General features: G+C 39.6%; 1 protein-coding gene and 2 long non-coding RNA genes across 5 annotated transcripts in view; all 3 read left to right on the forward strand.

The window, feature by feature from the left end:
* Positions 1-14777, forward strand: part of selenot2 (selenoprotein T, 2) — a 36873-nt gene extending 22096 nt beyond the window's left edge. Inside the window, exons 3-6 of one of the 2 annotated variants that reach the window (XM_060927391.1) lie at positions 724-850; positions 3557-3644; positions 10832-10976; positions 14072-14777. In XM_060927391.1, the coding sequence (XP_060783374.1) occupies positions 724-850; positions 3557-3644; positions 10832-10953 (337 nt within the window). In that variant the 3' untranslated portion in view covers positions 10954-10976; positions 14072-14777. Of the gene's footprint in view, positions 1-723; positions 851-3556; positions 3645-10831; positions 10977-12801; positions 12977-14071 lie in introns of those variants that run through there. The other variant, XM_060927392.1, reaches the window with a different exon arrangement.
* Positions 14778-15647: 870 nt separating this feature from the next.
* Positions 15648-23175, forward strand: LOC132890495 (uncharacterized). 2 transcript variants are annotated; one of them, XR_009655201.1, is made up of 4 exons: positions 15648-15735; positions 16179-16281; positions 16451-16574; positions 23031-23175. It is a non-coding gene; the product is annotated as an uncharacterized LOC132890495 (long non-coding RNA). The 2 variants fall into 2 exon arrangements; XR_009655202.1 differs by lacking the exon at positions 15648-15735 and adding an exon at positions 15761-15975.
* Positions 23176-23181: 6 nt separating this feature from the next.
* On the forward strand, positions 23182-26969 carry LOC132890496 (uncharacterized). Its single transcript, XR_009655203.1, has 3 exons — positions 23182-23293; positions 25003-25128; positions 26264-26969. It is a non-coding gene; the product is annotated as an uncharacterized LOC132890496 (long non-coding RNA).
* The last annotated feature ends 437 nt before the right edge of the window (positions 26970-27406 follow it).

Consider the following 27406-nt stretch of genomic DNA (forward strand, 5'->3'; position numbering starts at 1 on the left):
AAAAAAAAACCCAAAACATGTATACATCGCACCGGAGTATAAGTCGCATGGCCAGCCGAACCATGAAAAAAAGTGCGACTCATAGTCCGAAAAATACGGTAGTATACAATTGTCAAAAAATGTCCTCTCCGAGACAGCTAATTTTTCAATATAACATATCTAAAATTATTATTATTCATCCTAAAATGTGGTCAAGATATTGGGACATAAATATTAGAGACAACTAACACAAAGCTTACAGCCTTAAAAGCACTATGGAAGTAGTGGATTCTGAATTGTCAAAAAAAAAAAAAGTCCTCTCCGAGAATCACTTCATTTGTTTCCCCCAGCCCTGCTTAAAGCGACACTTAATCTTGTTATAATACAAACTATTACACATGCCTATCTGTTCTTTAACTTGTCCTTCACTTAAAAACTGGTGCAAGAACCAGTTTGAATCAATTTGAATTTTGGACCCCTGTGACACAAACTTTGTACCCTGATTGTAAAACAACCCTTAAAAAAGAAAAAAAAAAAAGACCAACACGTTGATGAAAGAAGTTTAAAATTTAACTAGGAGCATCATTACAAACTAAGCCTTGGACTCGGACTCTGTGTTAATTATAAAGCGTAATAAGCAAGTGTTTGGTGGCCTCCCCCCCCCCCCCCCTTCTTTTTTTTTGAACTCCTTGTACATGCAAGCAGATAAATGTTGAAGCAGTGCTCTTGTGTTTGATTCCACAGATACATGGCAAATTTCATCTCCTACTTTAAACTGCTTGCCATTGCCCTGATTGTCACTGGACAAAATCCTTTCCAAATGTTTGGAACGAACACACCACGAGTTTGGTCCTGGGGTCAAGAAAATAAGGTAAGAAGCGCCTCATTCCAAGCATGAGCACAGCAGGTATGGACCAATCGTTGTCTGTATTTCTTTTTCTGTCTTTAAAGCTTGTTCTGATAAATGTGTAAAATGTCGAAGCTAAAATGCCACGTGTGTGTGTGTGAGCTGAGATGTTCTATTGAGGTATTTCACCCACGTGACCAAGTCATGTGATGCTGCCATTTTGGACGGCACGGCTCGAATCAGTTTGAATGCGAGGAAGGCGACAAACGAAAAACATAAAAGAAAAAGGAGCGAGATGCAGAAAACACCTTCACTATCCAGCGACGTAGGCAGCGCTCGAAACTAACGGTGTCCCGATGTCCCGGGGACCATAAAAAATGTCATCGGGACACAAAATTATCATATCTGGGACAATCCCGGGACAATGGAAAAAATAGATCTAGAAAAAAAGTTCGACATTAATATTATTTACAAAGCCGTAACACATACGTAGACATTCACCTAATTTGTTAATTTTCAAACATGAACAGCGAAAAATACATTAGTAGCTACACTTTCGATGCACCTGCATCAGTAGGCTACAGAGCAGCGCATTCTGTTCTAGAATCTTCGGCCGCATTATATGGACTTGGAATGGAATTGCTACCGCACACGCTGCGCCGACTCTTGCCAGAACAAAAATGCTTAAGTGGTTGAAGCGGACCGACCGCGGGGAAGAAACTGAAAGCCCAGACATAACGTCTCCGGGACCTTCAGGATCCAAAGTGTCATCGCCTGGTCTGCAGGCAACGCTAGCAACTGAATGAACACTGTTAGACACGTTATAAAATACAACAGGAATGATGTGGATGATATTGACGGAAGATACCGTTCAACAGAATAAGTGAGTTTTCTTGGTGTCTTTCTAGTTCAGAAAGTTTAGTCAGTCAGCAGCACAACTAGGCTCGGACCTGCCACTATGCTGATGTTGCTAACATTTGCACCCATGTTTCGGCAGCGAAAGTTCATAAAATGGATAACAGAAAGTTCATAAAATGGATAACGGAAAGTTCATAAAATGGATAACGGAAAGTTCATAAAATGGATAACAAAGTTCATAAAAATGGATAACGGAAAGTTCATAAAAATGGATAACGATCTCATCTCATTATCTCTAGCCGCTTTATCCTGTTCTACAGGGTCGCAGGCAAGCTGGAGCCTATCCCAGCTGACTACGGGCGAAAGGCGGGGTACACCCTGGACAAGTCGCCAGGTCATCACAGGGCTATGGATAACGGTAATGGTGAAAATGATAAGTTGGCCTTATAAGTGCCCACAGATATTCAAGGTATAAGTAGATGAAATTAACATAAAAGGGGTCTTATTTTCAGCTAAAGTGTACTGCAGATGTAGGGAGTTGAAACATTTTCTGAATGAGCTAGTTGGCCCCTTTAAATAAACGGGTATCTATTCATACAGTGAGATCGCTAAAGTTTAATAAACTGAAAATGCAATAACTGTAATTTTGAAGTAGATGATGTATAGGACATGTGTCGCTTGTGTCTTGTGACTTATTGTAAAAATGATATAAAGGGTTCAAAATCGCATAGTTACAAATATAATAGAAACTTCATATGATAATATTAACCACTGGTTATTTCAGAGAGGAAAAAAATGGGGACACTATTGCTTCCATTCGGGACAATACAACACAGAATTCGGGACCACTGGGGGACACAAAGAAAAAAAGTTAATTTCGAGCCCTGGACGTAGGGCATTTACAGGGCGAACAGAGGGAGAGGTATTTGCAAAAATTGAGGTTAGCAGGCTTAGAGAACGACGTTTACCTGCTTCCACCAGGATTGTTCACTGACGTACGGAAGTACACGAAGCCCTCGTCTTTACCTGACTTCGGCCCACATGATCTGTATACCTATGTCGTTAAAAACCCATCGCCATACACAGGTATTGATCTGAAAGCGTATACGAGTTTGGATACCTACAAATATTTTGTGTCAGGCTGGGTAACATGCCTACATCAGCGGGTCGTCCCTGGAGCCGGTGGTCGCCATCTGATTACAGCTAAGGTTTGTTCACATTTTCATTTACTTTCGGTCCTCGGGATAAACAAAATGTTATTAAATGTCATTGAAATAACTTCTTAGTCTGTTGAGACATGGCCTGTTATAAATTTGCTGTTACCAGGCAATGACCAAGAACTGTATTATTAGGGTCGGTGTAGTTGTAGCAGTGTATTAGCAACTAGCTGTTAGCACTAGCTAATGTCAACAACATCATAGCTGGTATGTTACTGTAGCAATGTTTACGTTCAGTCATTTGGACGACTGTTAAAACCTTCAGTCTCAAGTTTTTCCTTTACTGGATTTACTAGTTTACTGAGCTAGCGCGCTCGGGCAAGCTGGCGGCCGGCGCGCGCTAGGCGGCCAGCCCGCGCTAGCTCAGTAAACTAGTAAATCCAGTAAAGGAAAAACTTGAGACTGAAAGGTTTTAACAGTCGTCCAAATGACTGAACGTAAACATTGCTACAGTAACATACCAGCTACTGTTGTTGACATTAGCTAGCTTGACGTTCAAAATGGTGGACACCGGGGCGTCACGTGACCCCGTGACGTCAGGTGAAATACCTCAATACTTGTGCATTCAGATGTGTTGTGAAAATGTGGAGCACTCATCATTGAGAAACGTTACTGTTTTACGTGTTAATGTCTTATGATGATCTTTTGCTTTCAGATATTCTCATGTCTCATGGTGTTCTTCCTCAGTAACATGTTGGAGACCCAGTTCCTGTCGACAGGAGCGTTTGAGATAACGTTAAATGGTACTTTTTTTTAAAAAAATGTTTTTACCTTTTCAGAAACATGAAACATTTTATTATTTATCCTCCAGGTCTGAACATTGGTCTCATCATCATATGTGCATTATTGATTTGACAGACTAAGGGCTCCCACCTAAAGATTCAGAGTATAGGGGTCACGGTTAACCATTCTTCAGAAATGCTTCGAGTCCATCAAAAGTAAACGCTGTTTGCTGAACATAGCAAGTGCCCTGATGTGCCCTACCGCATGTTTAAATTAAAAATAAAACTTTATAACAATGATGTGTCCATTTTTTTTTTTAAAGTTGATTTTTGCTAAAAATAGGCTTACATGGGTGCAGCCATTTGCACTGAAACCAGATATCGGCCTGTGACGTAAACAGCACCCTGGAACAGTTTTTGTTACGCAGTGCCATCAAATAAAGGCTTCTACAAGGGTACTTCAAAAAGTTCTCAGCCTCACCCCGAAACAAATGGCGTAACTCCTGTTTTGGGGCATAAAACCATATACTATAAAGCCTTATATCGCTGGCTACAAAAACTCACCTGAAAGAAGCAATCAAATAAAAAAAAAAGGAGAGGAAGGCTTTGAGCAGGCGTGCTGTTGCTCCAGGACAATCCATTCACACAGCACAGGTGGCAGAGGCAGAAGCAGCCAAATGTGGCTTTGAACTGTTGCCCCATGCACCTTCCTCACCTGACCCGGCACCGTCTGACTTCTGTGCCCCAAACTGAAATCCCACTCATGCGGTCGCCATTTTCAGAGCGACAGTGAAGTCCTCCATGCTGTTGAGGAGGATCTGGAGACTTAAAGGAACAGTCCACCGTACTTCCATAATGAAATACAGGGGTGATAGCGTTCCGGCGCTGCGCCGGATTTCCGGCGTACCGTGGCTGGGGGAAAAAAAAAACCGAGGGTCTAATTCGTGCCGTGACGGCACTTTTTTCCCACTAGTTCCATATCATGCGAATTCCCTTTACTGTCTATCTGCGCATCTCAGAATGACACAGGACAATGGGCGAACTAGTTTTTTTTTTTTTTTTTCCCCCAGCCAAGGTACGCCGGAAATCCGGCGCGGCGCCGGAACGCTATCACCCCTGGAAATATGCTCTTATCTGAATTGAGACGAGCTGCTCCGTACCTCTCCGAGCTTTGCGCAACCTCCCAGTCAGTCAGACGCGCTGTCACTCCTGTTAGCAATGTAGCTAGGCTCAGCATGGCCAATGGTATTTTTTGGGGCTGTAGTTAGATGCGACCAAACTCTTCCGCGTTTTTCCTGTTTACATAGGTTTATATGACCAGTGATATGAAACAAGTTCAGTTACACAAATTGAAACGTAGCGATTTTCTATGCTATGGAAGGTCCGCACTATAATGACAGGCGTACTAACACCTTCTGCGCGCTTCAGCAGCGCATTGATATCTGAGCTCCGTGTCAATGCGCTGCCGAAGCGCGCAGGTGTTAGTACGCCTGTCATTATAGTGCGGACTTTCCATAGCATAGAAAATCGCTACGTTTCAATTTGTGTAACTGAACTTGTTTCAGGTCACTGGTCATATAAACCTATGTAAACAGGAAAAACGCGGAAGAGTTTGGTCGCATCTAACTACAGCCCCAAAAAATACCGTTGGCCATGCTGAGCCTAGCTACATTGCTAACAGGAGTGACAGCGCGTCTGACTGACTGGGAGGTCACACAAAGCTCAGACAGATACGGAGCAGCTCGTCTCAATTCAGATAAGAGCATATTTCATTATGGAAGTACGGTGGACTGTTCCTTTAAAGTGCATCTTCTGGACCAATTTTGGTTTTTTTTTTTTTTTTTTTAAAATATGAAAAGTATGTCTCTTTTACACACTAATTCAGAAGGGTAATTTTGCACAAGGCCATCTGTCTACAGCAGAAAAATAAAATAAAACGCGTCTGGAAAAATCCAAAGGGAGTCTGGAGCCAGAATCATGACATTACCTGCGGAAGCGCCAGCAGGCTGCGCGAGCTTGCACAGTTTCAGTGCACAGCCTGTGTAGACCAAGCGCTCCCATTTCTCTCTCATTGTCCGGTCTTTTGGGAAACGATGAGTACTAATCCCATCAAGATTGGTGTTGCTACACCCTCCTACGATACGTCTGTTAACCATTTTTAATAACTGTGATAACGTTGAAATTTGCAGAAAACTACCAGGTCGTTTTCTCATAAACAAACCAGCGCTGATGTAGGATTCAGAAGATGACGTCATGAAAATCAACGTTTCCCAGGAAATTCAAATGCAAAGTTTTTTCAGAGGTGGACCAATTCACCTCAAATGGCTTGATTTCAACTGAATTTTTCTGGTATTGTGCAAGGTAAAAAAATGTTAGAGAATGCAGAGTGTTACAGATATTTGACCAAAGTGTTGTGTGGGGTTTTTTTTTTTTTTTTTTTTTTTTGAGAGATTTTCTTGGGCTTTTTTCACCTTTATTGGATAGGACAGTGTAGAGACAGGAAATGAGCGGGGGAGAGAGAGACGGGGAGGGATTGGGAAATGACCTCGGGTCGGAATCGAACCCGGGTCCCTGGATTTATGGTATGGCGCCTTATTCAACTGAGCCACGATGCACGACAATCTTTCGCCTGTGACGTTTTCTGGTTGAAGCCGAGAACTTTTTGAAGTACCGTCATAATCCTTTTTAAAAAATAATCATCACCGGGCATTGGTGTGGTGTGCATCGTGTGTATGTGTGTGTTCACTGCTTCAGATGGGTTGAATACAGAGAAAGAACTTCACTATGCTGTAATGTTGATGTGATAAAGGCTTCTAATTCTAAAAATCTAATCATTTTCTGTAACCATGTGATTTTTAACTACCAACAAAATCTGTGACTCAACAGACATCACTTTTATGAAGTCTGAATCTCACTGGGCTAGGTAACGCATATGCAGTACTGCCACAGATCCTAGTAAACAATCCTGTTGCCATAGCAATGCAATTCTTGCTGTCTAAAAAGATAATTTTTCTCAGTGAATAGAAACAAAAAGTATGTCTCATAAAATGATCAGGCTTATTTTCACACCTAAGTGCTTGACACTTGGGCATCTTCAGGGTTGTTTACAACAAATTAGAAGCAGTCGTATCCACTAGATCTCCGCCTTGGTAAGTCATGTAGGGTGTAGGTGACGTCACACTTTGTACTCTGAGCGCGATATTTGAACCTTGGAAAGAGTAAGATGCCGGTGCCCAGGTACATTTTGTTTTTCTTTTAAAACACAGTATACAGGTACAAAATATGAACAAGTGAACACTTGAACATGTCTTGTCTGGATATTATCTGTCAGCATAAAGGAGTTTACTTTTGGGATTTGTTAATCTTTAATTTTGGTCTACTAGTCATTTTAGTCAGCTGCAATATTTATACAGTGCCTTGCAAAAGTATTCATACCCCTTGAACATTTTCACATTTTTCCACCTTACAACCACGAACTTAAGTTTTATTAAGATTTTATGTGATGGACCAACACAGAGTAGCACATAATTGTGAAGTGAAACAAAAATGATAAATGGTCTTCAAAATTTTAAACAAATAAAAATCTGAAAAATGTGGTGTGCATTAGTATTCAGCCTAGGGATGTTAACCGATGACCGGTTGACCGAATCAACGTCAACCGGTTAATTTTTTTTGGTTGTCGGTTAAAAAAAAAAATCAATCGTTTTGAAGCTGCTGATTTTAGAGCGGAGAACCTGGAATTCTGTGTTGTAAATGCTTGGGGCATGCCATGCGGTGTAAGGACGACAGCTGACAAATCAGAAATGCCCATTCAGTCATGTCCCGCCCTCCCGCCCCAGTTGAAGACAGCTGCCACTTGGCGAAAGAAAAGTGTAGACACAGACTTTTTAGCTTACAAATTACTATTTTTTATTTATTTTAATTAGAAGGCACATCGAGTTTAGTCCTATGTTTCGGTCTGTAGCCAACAATGCATGTTATTGCAGATCATATATCTCCACACAAACTAAAGGCGCAGATGCCGACTTTTGGAGGGAAGGGGAGAGAATGAAATGACAGCGGTGTCTGGAGGGGGAGTGACAAACGCAGCTTTTATGTCTGTGAGCCAAGTCGGTGACGGCTTCAGAGCAACTTCAATACCATGCAGTAATGGCGTGTTGATATTGGTAACGGTGTTATAACGATTGTAGCTAATTAATTAGATTACCCGGCGTTATAACAGCCTTTATTCCCATCACTGAATGTTATGTACTACTTCTAGCACTTGACTTTATTTTCAACGCCATCATGGCCAACTGAAACTGTCTCTAAGCTGGAGCCATTTGTCCTCCGCTTCAATACAAACCCCTCGACATCAGTGCCGCGTTTGACTAAATGTTTCGCGCTGTAGAAAAGGTAATGTGAGTGGAGGGCAGCGACTGGGACTGAATGTGCGGATGCTCGCGGTTAGATTTAGAATAGATTCTAATAATTCCAATTCTAGAGTTTTAAACAGGGATGCAAACGGCGCGCCTTTTGGTGGATGCCGCCTTTTTCACGGCTGAATCGTGCAGATCCGATTTTTTTTTTTTTTGGGGGGGGGCGTTGGAGTGTCTGAATAATTTCATCAGAGTAAATTCTGTATTAAAATTACTAAATAAGCAAATGCCGTTACAGTCCATGAAACATAGGAAGTATGAGAAGAAAACAGTAACGTGTGCAGCTTTCTGATTTACTGTTTTCTTCTCATACTTCCTATGTTTCATGGACTGTAACGGCATTTGCTTATTTAGTAATTTTAATACAGAATTTACTCTGATGAAATTATTCAGACACTCCAACCCCCCCCCCCCAAAAAAAATTGGATCTGCACGATTCAGCCGCGAAAAGGCGGCATCCGCGAAAAGGCGCGCCGTTTGCATCCCTGTTTAAACTCATAGGTTAACCGACTTTAACCAGCTAATGAGGCTCGGTGGTCGGTCAAGATTTTTTTTTTTTTTTTAAGTTTTCGCCATCCCTAATTCAGCCCCCCTGTGTCAATACTTTGTAGATCCACCTTTTGCTGCAATTACAGCTGCAAGTCTTTTGTGGTATGTGTCTACCAGCTTTGCACATCTAGACACTGAAATTTTTGCCCATTCTTCTTTGCAAAATAGCTCAAGCTCAGCCAGACTGGATGGAGAGCGTCTGTGAACAGCAATTTTCAAGTCTTGCCACAGATGCTCAATGGGATTTAGGTCTGGACTTTGACTGGGCCATTCTAACACATGAATATTCTTTGATCTAAACCATTCCATTGCAGCTCTGGCTGTATGTTTGGGGTTGTTGTCTTGCTGGAAGGTGAATCTCCTTCCCAGTCTCAAGTCTTTTGCAGCCTCCAACAGGTTTTCTTCCAGGACTGCCCTGTATTTAGCTCCATCCATCTTCCCATCAACTCTGACCAGCTTCCCTGTCCCTGCTGAAGAAAAGCATCCCCACAGCATGATGCTGCCACCACCATGTTTCACAGTGGGGATGGCGTGTGCAGGGTGATGAGCAGTGTTAGTTTTCTGCCACGCACACAGCGCTTTGCATTTTTAGGCCAAAAAGTTCAACTTTGGTCTCATTTGACCAAAGCACCTTCTTCCACATGTTTGCTGTGTCCCCTACATGGCTTCTTATGCCTGTCTTTCAACAATCGCTTTCTTCTTGCCACTCTTCCAAAAAGGCCAGATTTGTGGAGTGTATGACTTATAGTTGTCCTGTGCACAGATTCTCCCACCTGAGCTGTGGATTTCTGCAGCTGCTCCAGAGTGATCATGGGCCTCTTGGCTGCTTCTCTGACCAGTGCTCTCCTTGCTCGCTCTGTCAGTTTCGGTGGATGGCCATGTCTTGGTAGGTTTGCAGTTGTGCCATACTTTTTCCATTTTTGAATGATGGATTGAACAGTGCTTCTTGAGATGTTCAGAGCTTGGGATTTTTTTTTTTTAATAACCTAACCCTGCTTTAAACTTCTCCAGAACTTTATCCCTGACCTGTCTGGTGAGTTCTTTGGTCTTCATGATGCTGTTTGTCCTAGTGTTCTCTAACAAACCACTGAGGCCTTCACAGAACAAGTGTATTTATGCTGAGAGTAAATTACACACAGTAGGACTCTATTAACTAATTAGATGACTTCTGAAGGCAATTGATTGCACTGGATTGTATTTAGAGGTATCAGAGTACAGGGCGTTGAATACTAATGCACACCACATTTTTCAGATTTTTATTTGTTTAAAATTTTGAAGACCATTTTATCATTTTCGTTTCACTTCACAATTATGTGCTACTCTGTGTTGGTCTATCACATAAAATCTCAATAAAAAAAAACTTAAGTTTGTGGTTGTAAGGTGGGAAAATGTGAAAAAGTTCAAGGGGTATGAATACTTTTTTCAAGGCACTGTATTTGTATTTTTAGACACTTACTGCCATTTATAGTGACATGACAAAGATCAGATTTACTGTATCCTTATGAGGTATTTGCCTTAGTTTTATATCATGAATAAATCTCAGTAGGGCATGTTACAGGAAAATCATCAACCATGGAGCCTGACAAAGCTTTTAGCAACCTAAAGTTGCTTATTTTCCAATAACGGCATGTCTCTTGTAATTTAAATAAAGAACATTTTGCTTTAATTTTAATCAGTTTGGATGTAGGTTATTTTATAGAAAATTTCAGGATAGTTATAGTAGCTATAAATGGTCATTCTCGAACCAGCATCTTTTTAATTTCTTGAAGTTTATAAAACAAGCCAAAAAAAAAGCTTGTTACTGAGAAACTGTTAAATATGAAATGGCTATCTCTTTATAGATTGCGTCCCCTTCCCTCAGGAAATAACAGCATGTTAAATCAGTTTCTCGTTGGTCTTGGATTATGTGCAGCATCTTTCTACAAGTCCCTGTGAATTAGTTATTATAGAAACTATAGTGTATTAGAATGAGGGCATTTAATATAAAACTTGCAGCCAATGCTACTGTCAGAGCTGCAGTTAAAGAAAACTAATCAACACCTCCTGACCAATCAGATTGAGAATTCATCAGTGTTGTGGTGTAGGTTTATTTAAATTTAAAAAAAAAAAAAAATCACTTCAGCAAGTGATGCCTCAGAAACAGAGAATTTGAGAAGTTTATACTTTGCTACAGGCTGCAAGCATGCTTTTATTTATTTATTTAATTCATTTATTTATTTTTCTCTTCACACTTTGTTGTAGATGTTCCCATTTGGTCAAAGCTGCAGTCAGGGTATGTACCAAACATCCAGGAGCTCTTCCACATCCTAGACAACCACCTCAAGATGAATCAGGTCGACAACTTCAAATTCACCTCGCCGTAGCGCTGCTGTTCAAGCTGAGAGAGGCAAGTGTTAAAGCCATTATACCGCGGTCTGCTTCCTGTTTTTCAGAACACACTGAAGATGGTTTTTCCTGATCTCACGATACACTTGCAGCTGATGTGATCTATGACGCATGACTAGGTGTGTGCTTGCATTGTTGACATATTTGACTTTGTACCAAGTGCATCAGGAGAAATTTAAGTTTATCCAGTAGAGGGCCGATCAGAGCTGCGAGTTCAAATATCTGGGGTGTGCTGTACAAAGTAATGGCGAGTGAAGAAGGGTGCAAGCAGGTTGGAATGGATGGAGTGAGTTGTGACTGAAGGTTGCCGGCAAGAGTGAATGGTGTATGGTTTGGAGACCGTGGCACTGACAAAGACAGAAGGATAAATTAGAAGTAACAGAGCTGAAGATGCGGAGATTTTCATTGGGAGCGACAAAAGCCCTATTCGCACGGGATAAGTATTACCTGTGGACCTCTGGTAATTCGGAGTAATTACAGAGAATGTCCGAGTTCTTAGTCCCGTGCGAATGCGCCATGTCCGTAATTTGCCAAGTAATAATTCCGCCGCGAATTACCTACTGTGTTTTGGCAAAACACAGACGTCCAGTGGTAATACAAGTCCCGTGTGAATGCGCATGTCTGTGTTTGTAATTATTAAACGCGCGTCTCTTGTACTTTTCTGGAGTGAATAATGGAGGATACGGGCGAAATTTTGATAAACAGCATTTCAGGGGCAAGTGGTAGTAGGCCTAGCCCGTATTTGAACCAGATAAGCATTTTGAACTCCTGTCTACTAGTGTTGTGACGTTCGCGAACGAACCGATTCTTTTGAACGGCTCCTAGGCATGAACAATGAGAACCGAGTCTCGAGCTGGGGGAGCCGTTCTTTCTGTCGTTCTTTTTCTGTACTGTGTTTCAGATGAAAAAGCTTTTGCCCAAGGACAAGAAGTAGGCTAAACAGCATTTGCCTTTTTATTTATTCAAGTTTTATCTGTTTGCCTAATAGTTCAAATTGTTTTGTATATGAGTGATTCCACGCTTATGGGTACTGAAATGGGGACATGAACTTATTTTTAAAAATTCACCTAAAACCGTTTCTTTTTTTACCATCAGGTCACAAAACATGTAATCTTTAATGAATGATGTGTTAAAAGATAACTTTAATTTTCTGAGATGTAATAAAAACGTATTTATATGCCAAAGTCAGAACGTAACAGAAGTGTTGTGGACATATATATTCTCAATTTTAACAATGTAGAATTACTTTTTGAAACATAGGAAGGTGATGTTTTAGCAAATATAATTAATAAACATGTGTAGTAGAATAAACATACACATTCTTTCAATAAGATTAACATGGTATATAGCTAGATTGTAATTAATTTGTAACAGACGCGAGATGGACAATCGTAACAGAAGTAATGTAACAGACATCATTTTGGAACTCGTAGGCTTGACTTTGGCATATAAATGTTTTTATTACATCTCAGAAAATTAGTTATCTTTTAACATATCATTCATTAAAGATTACATGTTTTGTGACCTGATGGTAAAAAAAGAAATGGTTTTAGGTGAATAAGTTCATGTCCCCATTTCAGTACCCATAAGCGTGGAATCACTCATATAGTTTATAATGTTGTGTGATATTAATGATAATATTGTGGGAAAACTACTTTGCACGGACGTTCATTTAATTTATTCTATCGTCATTTTTGTTTGTTCTATTTTTGTGTATTTTATTTATTTATGTTTGTCTAGTTGTATCTATTTTTCTAATATATTTTTTGCATTAATAGTTTTGTTTTTTCCTATTAAAATAATCTTGTGGGGGTGTCGTGGCTCAGGTGGATAAGGCGCCATACCATAAATCCGGGGACCCTGGTTCGATTCCGGCCCAAGGTCATTTCCCAATCCCTCCCCGTCTCTCTCTCTCCCGCTCATTTCCTGTCTCTACACTGTCCTATCCAATAATAAAGGTGAAAAAAGCCCAAAAAAATATCTTTAAAAAAAAATAATAATTTTGTGTTCTTGTTATAACTTTATCTATTTATCTGACTGTTTAGTTGTATCTATTTTTGTTACAATTTCAATATTTTTAATATAGAAAGTTTGTTTTTTTCTATTAAAATGTTCTTGTGTGATAACTAGTTCTTGTTATTTATTGTAGTTTTATCTATTTTGTATCTCAGACTTAAATATTTTTGTAAAGCAAGTGTTTTTCTATGAAATATTCTTGCGTTCTTGATAACTATGTTCTTGAGTGGTTTTTTTTTTTTTTTTTTTTTTTAACAGAAAAGCCGTTCTGCATGGACATTCATTGAAGCCCTCATTGTTTTTTAATGGTTATTTATGAGCGTTTAGGGGTTACAATAATGTAAGTCTAGGTTGATTTATATAAAAGGTATGTCCAGAAATATTGATGTCACTGTCTAAGCAGAGGGATCTGGCTTCTTTAGACGCTGTCTTCTTAAAACTGAATAAATATTTAAAAAGAGCCAAATGAGCCAGTCTTTTGAACGGCTCTTTTCAAAGAACGGATCACAAAGATGCGGATCCCATCAAAGAGCCATAAATCCCATCTCTACTGTCTACAAGACGAAACAGGATGCTGTGAACTTACGACACATCCGGTCACAATGTCTGTAAATTCAGTGAATTACAGACTTTTGCTTATCCCGTCCGAATGCGCCACACAATAACACAGAGGTGCGGGGGTAATTGCGAATTACCAGAGGTCCATAGGTAATACTTATCCTGTGCGAATCGTACTAAAGTCTGACAAGATTAGAAACGAGTATATTAGAGGGAAGGACATGTAGGACAGCTTGGAGACAAAGTGAGAGAGGCAAGATTGAGATGGTTTGGACACGTACATAGGAGAGATCCAGGGTATATTGGGAAAAGAATGCTGGAGGTGGAAGGAAGAGAGGAAGATCAACGATGAGACAGAAAAAGATACAGAGGAGATGGAGGGACATTATCCTAACGGGAACAGCTGAAAGAAAAAGAGGAAGAAGGGCAGATCAGAGCCGAATTATCTCTTCTATACCGACTTGTAAAACTATTCTCCGATACACGTTGATGCAACTGTCAATTGTCGTCTTCCACCTGCAGGTCTCTGGAGCTGTTTTTCTGGACAGAGGGACTGTGGACCGTGGCTTAATGAAGGCCTGCACTGCAAACAGCTTGCTGTGGGTGCAGACTGGATGTTCCTGCCACAACACGCGCTTCCTGTGGCCAGTGACGCACTCCTCCAGACTGACTGCATCTCTACTGGGCAGCGTGCCAGATGCATTCATTGTGTGAAAGTAATTCGTGATCTGGACACTAAACTTTTATTTTCTGAAACTAGATACATGAGCAAATACGACCAAATAAGTGGCAATCAGGAAGGTGTCATAAAATATCTCACATTTGTCTACAAACGTTTGAATGATCGTAGATGTGTTTGTGTGGCGCTGCTGTGAAACTGTAATTATGTATACAGGACCTTTTTTCCCCATATATGCATTTCACTTGTGCTGAAAAACTGTTTTTCAGGTTAAGAGAAATGTTTGTGCTAATGTGCAATTTGTTTACCTTAGAATTCTCAAGAGGTGTCATTTTCATGTCCCTTTAGTAGAGCTGATGAGGACATGGTTTTAGGTGGGAAATGTGGTATCTATTGGGATCTTCAGGGTCACCCTTCCTCTTAATTCTTCAGGCTTTTTGTAGCCATGTTCAGCTGACTGTTTAGAAATGTTGTTGGAGTAATCACTGTCTTAATGAGAACACTGCATATCACAGGTCAAATATAAATGGTACTCTTTAATTTCCAAAAGTGTGTGGTGTGGGTTTTTTTTTTTTTTTTAATATAATCTATCCTAATCGGTGAGGTAATGATAAACTACTTTTCATTTAATCTACCTTATTCATGAAATTATAGTGTCGGTGACATTGTGTTGGAATTTAGTTTGAGAGAACAGAAATTTTACCATTGTTCCAAAAGAATAAAGAATACAAAAACTGACACGTGTGTACCCTGTGCCAACTCTTGGGAACGTTCCTCCAGGTTCATGTGGTTCTTTGAAATAAACTCGCATTCTCGTACAGCACTTTTAAAGTTATAATGCTAAAATCTCAAGTAGTTTATTTTTTGTTTGTAAAGCATTTCTTTATTTTCATAGTTCTGATTATGCAGCATTCTGTCGAGTATTTATGACTTCTTGAAATTATTTTTTTTCTTGTAAGTGCAATATTAGTTTTTCATGATTTTCTTCAAAATATTGACTATTCTGAAAATTATTGCGCTTTTTTCCCTCAGAATATCAGATATACTTATTTTGAGATATATATAAATAAAGAGTAGTCCTTTTTTTAAGAAAAGGTCCTATAATAAGAATATGCTCGAAATATTGGACTTGTGAGATATATATATATATATATATATTTTTTTTTTTTTTTTACTTTTTTCTATGACTTGAAATACAACTTTTATTCTCGAAATCATGTATTTCTCTTTTTCAAACAGTGGCCCGAAAACGCCAGTGTACAAACCGATCAGAAATAACAATGAAAATCCTCCACACCGATAGATGTCAGTGTGGACATTGCGACTTTTTCGTCGAAACGGCTGTATCCTAAATGGCTGCTACAGTGACGATGCAGTGCACTAGATAGGCTTTGGAATCTATTGTATTCTCCCCTAAATAGTGCATACGAACTCGAGTGCGTTTGGACCTCTACACGTCCGTTCATTTTTGAAACAGAAGCTGTTTTGACTTGTCGATGATTTTAAAGTATGTCGAAGAGAGCGCTTGATATTTCATCCATATTGTTATTTTTAATTTATAGTTGACCAACGATGTTTAAAAACAGAAGTTTAATTTTTTTTGCAGAATAAAACTAAACCGGGAAGCGACACAAAGCTTTGTACAATTGCAGGCTAACATCTTAGCTTTGCTGGAAGTCTGTTATTGTTAGCTGTTGAACAGGAAGTAAACTCTACACTGTTGTTTATATTCAATTTATTGTCGAAGGTAATATAATTTAAAATAAACAAGGTTATCTTAGCTGACACAAGTAGCATCCTGGGTAACTTTTCTCTAATCTAACATGGACCTCAGTGTGACATGCTAAGCTAGGGGTTTACAGAACCTCTGTACAGATGTATCCAGTCGTAGCTAATAAACACAGCTAGCATGGTTCGTGTAAATCTCACTGCCACCTGTTTTTCTTTTAGTTGGTGGAGTGGAGACTTTGGACGTCTTTAGGGTCCATGAACATTAATTTGTTCTTTCTTTACGTCCGAAGAACGTCTTGTCAAATTAATAATGAGCAGCGCGGTGAGTGATTTATTTTTCCTTGTCATTTCTTACCCACGTGATCTGATGGCAGCCACGTGACTTGCACTGATTATATTTAAGCCATGCTTTTGGTCACATGTCTTGTTAATTAATTTAACCAAATCTAACGTTTTCCTCCGCTTTTTTCTCTCCAATTGTTCTGTTGTAGATTCCGAGGAAAAGACGGACAGCTTCTACTTCATGTTCGCGACGCAACAGCAAAAGAAGCAGAACACAAATGTCTCAGGCTTCCATGGAAACCATTGATGTGATAGAAAGCGACAGGTTAAGCAGTGAGTGGAGTTTCACCAGGCGGTGATGTGCTGTTTAGTGGGGACATTCAAAAGGCACTCGTTTCCAAATCTAGAAAAAAAACAATTCTGGAGACTAGGTTTCATCTTAAACTTCACTGGGATGTAAACAGGCCCATCAGGGAAGGTTCACATAAAATGCACCATGGTTTCCTGATGGAGACTGTGAGCTCATAAAGTCTAAAGTGTAGCATAGACGATAAATGTATAACCTGTGTAAATTAGATATCGAGGCTTTCCACTGATTTATTCTTTTTTTTTCACCCTAAACTGTGTGTTGCATTTCCACAGATTGCTTTCTCCAAAGTGGCTTAAAGGAACAGTCCACCGTACTTCCATAATGAAATATGCTCTTCTCTGAATTGAGACGAGCTGCTCCGTACCTCTCCGAGCTTTGCGCGACCTCCCAGTCAGTCAGACGCGCTGTCACTCCTGTTAGCAATGTAGCTAGGCTCAGCATGGCCAATGGTATTTTTTGGGGCTGTAGTTAGATGCGACCAAACTCTTCCGCGTTTTTCCTGTTTACATAGGTTTATATGACCAGTGATATGAAACAAGTTCAGTTACACAAATTGAAACGTAGCGATTTTCTATGCTATGGAAGGTCCGCACTATAATGACAGGCGTACTAACACCTTCTGCGCGCTTCAGCAGCGCATTGATATCTGAGCTCCGTGTCAATGCGCTGCCGAAGCGCGCAGGTGTTAGTACGCCTGTCATTATAGTGCGGACTTTCCATAGCATAGAAAATCGCTACGTTTCAATTTGTGTAACTGAACTTGTTTCAGGTCACTGGTCATATAAACCTATGTAAACAGGAAAAACGCGGAAGAGTTTGGTCGCATCTAACTACAGCCCCAAAAAATACCGTTGGCCATACTGAGCCTAGCTACATTGCTAACAGGAGTGACAGCGCGTCTGACTGACTGGGAGGTCACACAAAGCTCAGACAGATACGGAGCAGCTCGTCTCAATTCAGATAAGAGCATATTTCATTATGGAAGTACGGTGGACTGTTCCTTTAAAGTGCATCTTCTGGACCAATTTTGTTTTTTTTTTTTTTGTTTTTTTTTTTTTAAATATGAAAAGTATGTCTCTTTTACACACTAATTCAGAAGGGTAATTTTGCACAAGGCCATCTGTCTACAGCAGAAAAATAAAATAAAACGCGTCTGGAAAAATCCGAAGGGAGTCTGGAGCCAGAATCATGACATTACCTGCGGAAGCGCCAGCAGGCTGCGCGAGCTTGCACAGTTTCAGTGCACAGCCTGTGTAGACCAAGCGCTCCCATTTCTCTCTCATTGTCCGGTCTTTTGGGAAACGATGAGTACTAATCCCATCAAGATTGGTGTTGCTACACCCTCCTACGATACGTCTGTTAACCATTTTAATAACTGTGATAACGTTGAAATTTGCAGAAAACTACCAGGTCGTTTTCTCATAAACAAACCAGCGCTGATGTAGGATTCAGAAGATGACGTCATGAAAATCAACGTTTCCCAGGAAATTCAAATTCAAAGTTTTTTCAGAGGTGGACCAATTCACCTCAAATGGCTTGATTTCAACTGAATTTTTCTGGTATTGTGCAAGGTAAAAAAATGTTAGAGAATGCAGAGTGTTACAGATATTTGACCAAAGTGTTGTGTGGGGTTTTTTTTTTTTTTTTTTTTTGAGAGATTTTCTTGGGCTTTTTTCACCTTTATTGGATAGGACAGTGTAGAGACAGGAAATGAGCGGGGGAGAGAGAGACGGGGAGGGATTGGGAAATGACCTCGGGTCGGAATCGAACCCGGGTCCCTGGATTTATGGTATGGCGCCTTATTCAACTGAGCCACGATGCACGACAATCTTTCGCCTGTGACGTTTTCTGGTTGAAGCTGAGAACTTTTTGAAGTACCGTCATAATCCTTTTTAAAAAATAATCATCACCGGGCATTGGTGTGGTGTGCATCGTGTGTATGTGTGTGTTCACTGCTTCAGATGGGTTGAATACAGAGAAAGAACTTCACTATGCTGTAATGTTGATGTGATAAAGGCTTCTAATTCTAAAAATCTAATCATTTTCTGTAACCATGTGATTTTTAACTACCAACAAAATCTGTGACTCAACAGACATCACTTTTATGAAGTCTGAATCTCACTGGGCTAGGTAACGCATATGCAGTACTGCCACAGATCCTAGTAAACAATCCTGTTGCCATAGCAATGCAATTCTTGCTGTCTAAAAAGATAATTTTTCTCAGTGAATAGAAACAAAAAGTATGTCTCATAAAATGATCAGGCTTATTTTCACACCTAAGTGCTTGACACTTGGGCATCTTCAGGGTTGTTTACAACAAATTAGAAGCAGTCGTATCCACTAGATCTCCGCCTTGGTAAGTCATGTAGGGTGTAGGTGACGTCACACTTTGTACTCTGAGCGCGATATTTGAACCTTGGAAAGAGTAAGATGCCGGTGCCCAGGTACATTTTGTTTTTCTTTTAAAACACAGTATACAGGTACAAAATATGAACAAGTGAACACTTGAACATGTCTTGTCTGGATATTATCTGTCAGCATAAAGGAGTTTACTTTTGGGATTTGTTAATCTTTAATTTTGGTCTACTAGTCATTTTAGTCAGCTGCAATATTTATACAGTGCCTTGCAAAAGTATTCATACCCCTTGAACATTTTCACATTTTTCCACCTTACAACCACGAACTTAAGTTTTATTAAGATTTTATGTGATGGACCAACACAGAGTAGCACATAATTGTGAAGTGAAACAAAAATGATAAATGGTCTTCAAAATTTTAAACAAATAAAAATCTGAAAAATGTGGTGTGCATTAGTATTCAGCCTAGGGATGTTAACCGATGACCGGTTGACCGAATCAACGTCAACCGGTTAATTTTTTTTGGTTGTCGGTTAAAAAAAAAAATCAATCGTTTTGAAGCTGCTGATTTTAGAGCGGAGAACCTGGAATTCTGTGTTGTAAATGCTTGGGGCATGCCATGCGGTGTAAGGACGACAGCTGACAAATCAGAAATGCCCATTCAGTCATGTCCCGCCCTCCCGCCCCAGTTGAAGACAGCTGCCACTTGGCGAAAGAAAAGTGTAGACACAGACTTTTTAGCTTACAAATTACTATTTTTTATTTATTTTAATTAGAAGGCACATCGAGTTTAGTCCTATGTTTCGGTCTGTAGCCAACAATGCATGTTATTGCAGATCATATATCTCCACACAAACTAAAGGCGCAGATGCCGACTTTTGGAGGGAAGGGGAGAGAATGAAATGACAGCGGTGTCTGGAGGGGGAGTGACAAACGCAGCTTTTATGTCTGTGAGCCAAGTCGGTGACGGCTTCAGAGCAACTTCAATACCATGCAGTAATGGCGTGTTGATATTGGTAACGGTGTTATAACGATTGTAGCTAATTAATTAGATTACCCGGCGTTATAACAGCCTTTATTCCCATCACTGAATGTTATGTACTACTTCTAGCACTTGACTTTATTTTCAACGCCATCATGGCCAACTGAAACTGTCTCTAAGCTGGAGCCATTTGTCCTCCGCTTCAATACAAACCCCTCGACATCAGTGCCGCGTTTGACTAAATGTTTCGCGCTGTAGAAAAGGTAATGTGAGTGGAGGGCAGCGACTGGGACTGAATGTGCGGATGCTCGCGGTTAGATTTAGAATAGATTCTAATAATTCCAATTCTAGAGTTTTAAACAGGGATGCAAACGGCGCGCCTTTTGGTGGATGCCGCCTTTTTCACGGCTGAATCGTGCAGATCCGATTTTTTTTTTTTTTTGGGGGGGGGGGGCGTTGGAGTGTCTGAATAATTTCATCAGAGTAAATTCTGTATTAAAATTACTAAATAAGCAAATGCCGTTACAGTCCATGAAACATAGGAAGTATGAGAAGAAAACAGTAACGTGTGCAGCTTTCTGATTTACTGTTTTCTTCTCATACTTCCTATGTTTCATGGACTGTAACGGCATTTGCTTATTTAGTAATTTTAATACAGAATTTACTCTGATGAAATTATTCAGACACTCCAACCCCCCCCCCCAAAAAAATTGGATCTGCACGATTCAGCCGCGAAAAGGCGGCATCCGCGAAAAGGCGCGCCGTTTGCATCCCTGTTTAAACTCATAGGTTAACCGACTTTAACCAGCTAATGAGGCTCGGTGGTCGGTCAAGATTTTTTTTTTTTTTTTAAGTTTTCGCCATCCCTAATTCAGCCCCCCTGTGTCAATACTTTGTAGATCCACCTTTTGCTGCAATTACAGCTGCAAGTCTTTTGTGGTATGTGTCTACCAGCTTTGCACATCTAGACACTGAAATTTTTGCCCATTCTTCTTTGCAAAATAGCTCAAGCTCAGCCAGACTGGATGGAGAGCGTCTGTGAACAGCAATTTTCAAGTCTTGCCACAGATGCTCAATGGGATTTAGGTCTGGACTTTGACTGGGCCATTCTAACACATGAATATTCTTTGATCTAAACCATTCCATTGCAGCTCTGGCTGTATGTTTGGGGTTGTTGTCTTGCTGGAAGGTGAATCTCCTTCCCAGTCTCAAGTCTTTTGCAGCCTCCAACAGGTTTTCTTCCAGGACTGCCCTGTATTTAGCTCCATCCATCTTCCCATCAACTCTGACCAGCTTCCCTGTCCCTGCTGAAGAAAAGCATCCCCACAGCATGATGCTGCCACCACCATGTTTCACAGTGGGGATGGCGTGTGCAGGGTGATGAGCAGTGTTAGTTTTCTGCCACGCACACAGCGCTTTGCATTTTTAGGCCAAAAAGTTCAACTTTGGTCTCATTTGACCAAAGCACCTTCTTCCACATGTTTGCTGTGTCCCCTACATGGCTTCTTATGCCTGTCTTTCAACAATCGCTTTCTTCTTGCCACTCTTCCAAAAAGGCCAGATTTGTGGAGTGTATGACTTATAGTTGTCCTGTGCACAGATTCTCCCACCTGAGCTGTGGATTTCTGCAGCTGCTCCAGAGTGATCATGGGCCTCTTGGCTGCTTCTCTGACCAGTGCTCTCCTTGCTCGCTCTGTCAGTTTCGGTGGATGGCCATGTCTTGGTAGGTTTGCAGTTGTGCCATACTTTTTCCATTTTTGAATGATGGATTGAACAGTGCTTCTTGAGATGTTCAGAGCTTGGGATTTTTTTTTTTTAATAACCTAACCCTGCTTTAAACTTCTCCAGAACTTTATCCCTGACCTGTCTGGTGAGTTCTTTGGTCTTCATGATGCTGTTTGTCCTTCAGTGTTCTCTAACAAACCACTGAGGCCTTCACAGAACAAGTGTATTTATGCTGAGAGTAAATTACACACAGTAGGACTCTATTAACTAATTAGATGACTTCTGAAGGCAATTGATTGCACTGGATTGTATTTAGAGGTATCAGAGTACAGGGCGTTGAATACTAATGCACACCACATTTTTCAGATTTTTATTTGTTTAAAATTTTGAAGACCATTTTATCATTTTCGTTTCACTTCACAATTATGTGCTACTCTGTGTTGGTCTATCACATAAAATCTCAATAAAAAAAAACTTAAGTTTGTGGTTGTAAGGTGGGAAAATGTGAAAAAGTTCAAGGGGTATGAATACTTTTTTCAAGGCACTGTATTTGTATTTTTAGACACTTACTGCCATTTATAGTGACATGACAAAGATCAGATTTACTGTATCCTTATGAGGTATTTGCCTTAGTTTTATATCATGAATAAATCTCAGTAGGGCATGTTACAGGAAAATCATCAACCATGGAGCCTGACAAAGCTTTTAGCAACCTAAAGTTGCTTATTTTCCAATAACGGCATGTCTCTTGTAATTTAAATAAAGAACATTTTGCTTTAATTTTAATCAGTTTGGATGTAGGTTATTTTATAGAAAATTTCAGGATAGTTATAGTAGCTATAAATGGTCATTCTCGAACCAGCATCTTTTTAATTTCTTGAAGTTTATAAAACAAGCCAAAAAAAAAGCTTGTTACTGAGAAACTGTTAAATATGAAATGGCTATCTCTTTATAGATTGCGTCCCCTTCCCTCAGGAAATAACAGCATGTTAAATCAGTTTCTCGTTGGTCTTGGATTATGTGCAGCATCTTTCTACAAGTCCCTGTGAATTAGTTATTATAGAAACTATAGTGTATTAGAATGAGGGCATTTAATATAAAACTTGCAGCCAATGCTACTGTCAGAGCTGCAGTTAAAGAAAACTAATCAACACCTCCTGACCAATCAGATTGAGAATTCATCAGTGTTGTGGTGTAGGTTTATTTAAATTTAAAAAAAAAAAAAAATCACTTCAGCAAGTGATGCCTCAGAAACAGAGAATTTGAGAAGTTTATACTTTGCTACAGGCTGCAAGCATGCTTTTATTTATTTATTTAATTCATTTATTTATTTTTCTCTTCACACTTTGTTGTAGATGTTCCCATTTGGTCAAAGCTGCAGTCAGGGTATGTACCAAACATCCAGGAGCTCTTCCACATCCTAGACAACCACCTCAAGATGAATCAGGTCGACAACTTCAAATTCACCTCGCCGTAGCGCTGCTGTTCAAGCTGAGAGAGGCAAGTGTTAAAGCCATTATACCGCGGTCTGCTTCCTGTTTTTCAGAACACACTGAAGATGGTTTTTCCTGATCTCACGATACACTTGCAGCTGATGTGATCTATGACGCATGACTAGGTGTGTGCTTGCATTGTTGACATATTTGACTTTGTACCAAGTGCATCAGGAGAAATTTAAGTTTATCCAGTAGAGGGCCGATCAGAGCTGCGAGTTCAAATATCTGGGGTGTGCTGTACAAAGTAATGGCGAGTGAAGAAGGGTGCAAGCAGGTTGGAATGGATGGAGTGAGTTGTGACTGAAGGTTGCCGGCAAGAGTGAATGGTGTATGGTTTGGAGACCGTGGCACTGACAAAGACAGAAGGATAAATTAGAAGTAACAGAGCTGAAGATGCGGAGATTTTCATTGGGAGCGACAAAAGCCCTATTCGCACGGGATAAGTATTACCTGTGGACCTCTGGTAATTCGGAGTAATTACAGAGAATGTCCGAGTTCTTAGTCCCGTGCGAATGCGCCATGTCCGTAATTTGCCAAGTAATAATTCCGCCGCGAATTACCTACTGTGTTTTGGCAAAACACAGACGTCCAGTGGTAATACAAGTCCCGTGTGAATGCGCATGTCTGTGTTTGTAATTATTAAACGCGCGTCTCTTGTACTTTTCTGGAGTGAATAATGGAGGATACGGGCGAAATTTTGATAAACAGCATTTCAGGGGCAAGTGGTAGTAGGCCTAGCCCGTATTTGAACCAGATAAGCATTTTGAACTCCTGTCTACTAGTGTTGTGACGTTCGCGAACGAACCGATTCTTTTGAACGGCTCCTAGGCATGAACAATGAGAACCGAGTCTCGAGCTGGGGGAGCCGTTCTTTCTGTCGTTCTTTTTCTGTACTGTGTTTCAGATGAAAAAGCTTTTGCCCAAGGACAAGAAGTAGGCTAAACAGCATTTGCCTTTTTATTTATTCAAGTTTTATCTGTTTGCCTAATAGTTCAAATTGTTTTGTATATGAGTGATTCCACGCTTATGGGTACTGAAATGGGGACATGAACTTATTTTTAAAAATTCACCTAAAACCGTTTCTTTTTTTACCATCAGGTCACAAAACATGTAATCTTTAATGAATGATGTGTTAAAAGATAACTTTAATTTTCTGAGATGTAATAAAAACGTATTTATATGCCAAAGTCAGAACGTAACAGAAGTGTTGTGGACATATATATTCTCAATTTTAACAATGTAGAATTACTTTTTGAAACATAGGAAGGTGATGTTTTAGCAAATATAATTAATAAACATGTGTAGTAGAATAAACATACACATTCTTTCAATAAGATTAACATGGTATATAGCTAGATTGTAATTAATTTGTAACAGACGCGAGATGGACAATCGTAACAGAAGTAATGTAACAGACATCATTTTGGAACTCGTAGGCTTGACTTTGGCATATAAATGTTTTTATTACATCTCAGAAAATTAGTTATCTTTTAACATATCATTCATTAAAGATTACATGTTTTGTGACCTGATGGTAAAAAAAGAAATGGTTTTAGGTGAATAAGTTCATGTCCCCATTTCAGTACCCATAAGCGTGGAATCACTCATATAGTTTATAATGTTGTGTGATATTAATGATAATATTGTGGGAAAACTACTTTGCACGGACGTTCATTTAATTTATTCTATCGTCATTTTTGTTTGTTCTATTTTTGTGTATTTTATTTATTTATCTGTTTGTCTAGTTGTATCTATTTTTCTAATATATTTTTTGCATTAATAGTTTTGTTTTTTCCTATTAAAATAATCTTGTGGGGGTGTCGTGGCTCAGGTGGATAAGGCGCCATACCATAAATCCGGGGACCCTGGTTCGATTCCGGCCCAAGGTCATTTCCCAATCCCTCCCCGTCTCTCCCGCTCATTTCCTGTCTCTACACTGTCCTATCCAATAATAAAGGTGAAAAAAGCCCAAAAAAATATCTTTAAAAAAAAATAATAATTTTGTGTTCTTGTTATAACTTTATCTATTTATCTGACTGTTTAGTTGTATCTATTTTTGTTACAATTTCAATATTTTTAATATAGAAAGTTTGTTTTTTTCTATTAAAATGTTCTTGTGTGATAACTAGTTCTTGTTATTTATTGTAGTTTTATCTATTTTGTATCTCAGACTTAAATATTTTTGTAAAGCAAGTGTTTTTCTATGAAATATTCTTGCGTTCTTGATAACTATGTTCTTGAGTGGTTTTTTTTTTTTTTTTTTTTAACAGAAAAGCCGTTCTGCATGGACATTCATTGAAGCCCTCATTGTTTTTTAATGGTTATTTATGAGCGTTTAGGGGTTACAATAATGTAAGTCTAGGTTGATTTATATAAAAGGTATGTCCAGAAATATTGATGTCACTGTCTAAGCAGAGGGATCTGGCTTCTTTAGACGCTGTCTTCTTAAAACTGAATAAATATTTAAAAAGAGCCAAATGAGCCAGTCTTTTGAACGGCTCTTTTCAAAGAACGGATCACAAAGATGCGGATCCCATCAAAGAGCCATAAATCCCATCTCTACTGTCTACAAGACGAAACAGGATGCTGTGAACTTACGACACATCCGGTCACAATGTCTGTAAATTCAGTGAATTACAGACTTTTGCTTATCCCGTCCGAATGCGCCACACAATAACACAGAGGTGCGGGGGTAATTGCGAATTACCAGAGGTCCATAGGTAATACTTATCCTGTGCGAATCGTACTAAAGTCTGACAAGATTAGAAACGAGTATATTAGAGGGAAGGACATGTAGGACAGCTTGGAGACAAAGTGAGAGAGGCAAGATTGAGATGGTTTGGACACGTACATAGGAGAGATCCAGGGTATATTGGGAAAAGAATGCTGGAGGTGGAAGGAAGAGAGGAAGATCAACGATGAGACAGAAAAAGATACAGAGGAGATGGAGGGACATTATCCTAACGGGAACAGCTGAAAGAAAAAGAGGAAGAAGGGCAGATCAGAGCCGAATTATCTCTTCTATACCGACTTGTAAAACTATTCTCCGATACACGTTGATGCAACTGTCAATTGTCGTCTTCCACCTGCAGGTCTCTGGAGCTGTTTTTCTGGACAGAGGGACTGTGGACCGTGGCTTAATGAAGGCCTGCACTGCAAACAGCTTGCTGTGGGTGCAGACTGGATGTTCCTGCCACAACACGCGCTTCCTGTGGCCAGTGACGCACTCCTCCAGACTGACTGCATCTCTACTGGGCAGCGTGCCAGATGCATTCATTGTGTGAAAGTAATTCGTGATCTGGACACTAAACTTTTATTTTCTGAAACTAGATACATGAGCAAATACGACCAAATAAGTGGCAATCAGGAAGGTGTCATAAAATATCTCACATTTGTCTACAAACGTTTGAATGATCGTAGATGTGTTTGTGTGGCGCTGCTGTGAAACTGTAATTATGTATACAGGACCTTTTTTCCCCATATATGCATTTCACTTGTGCTGAAAAACTGTTTTTCAGGTTAAGAGAAATGTTTGTGCTAATGTGCAATTTGTTTACCTTAGAATTCTCAAGAGGTGTCATTTTCATGTCCCTTTAGTAGAGCTGATGAGGACATGGTTTTAGGTGGGAAATGTGGTATCTATTGGGATCTTCAGGGTCACCCTTCCTCTTAATTCTTCAGGCTTTTTGTAGCCATGTTCAGCTGACTGTTTAGAAATGTTGTTGGAGTAATCACTGTCTTAATGAGAACACTGCATATCACAGGTCAAATATAAATGGTACTCTTTAATTTCCAAAAGTGTGTGGTGTGGGTTTTTTTTTTTTTTTAATATAATCTATCCTAATCGGTGAGGTAATGATAAACTACTTTTCATTTAATCTACCTTATTCATGAAATTATAGTGTCGGTGACATTGTGTTGGAATTTAGTTTGAGAGAACAGAAATTTTACCATTGTTCCAAAAGAATAAAGAATACAAAAACTGACACGTGTGTACCCTGTGCCAACTCTTGGGAACGTTCCTCCAGGTTCATGTGGTTCTTTGAAATAAACTCGCATTCTCGTACAGCACTTTTAAAGTTATAATGCTAAAATCTCAAGTAGTTTATTTTTTGTTTGTAAAGCATTTCTTTATTTTCATAGTTCTGATTATGCAGCATTCTGTCGAGTATTTATGACTTCTTGAAATTATTTTTTTTCTTGTAAGTGCAATATTAGTTTTTCATGATTTTCTT

Source organism: Neoarius graeffei, chromosome 8 (genome assembly GCF_027579695.1).
Source record: "Neoarius graeffei isolate fNeoGra1 chromosome 8, fNeoGra1.pri, whole genome shotgun sequence".
In the NCBI taxonomy this organism is placed as follows: domain Eukaryota; kingdom Metazoa; phylum Chordata; class Actinopteri; order Siluriformes; family Ariidae; genus Neoarius; species Neoarius graeffei.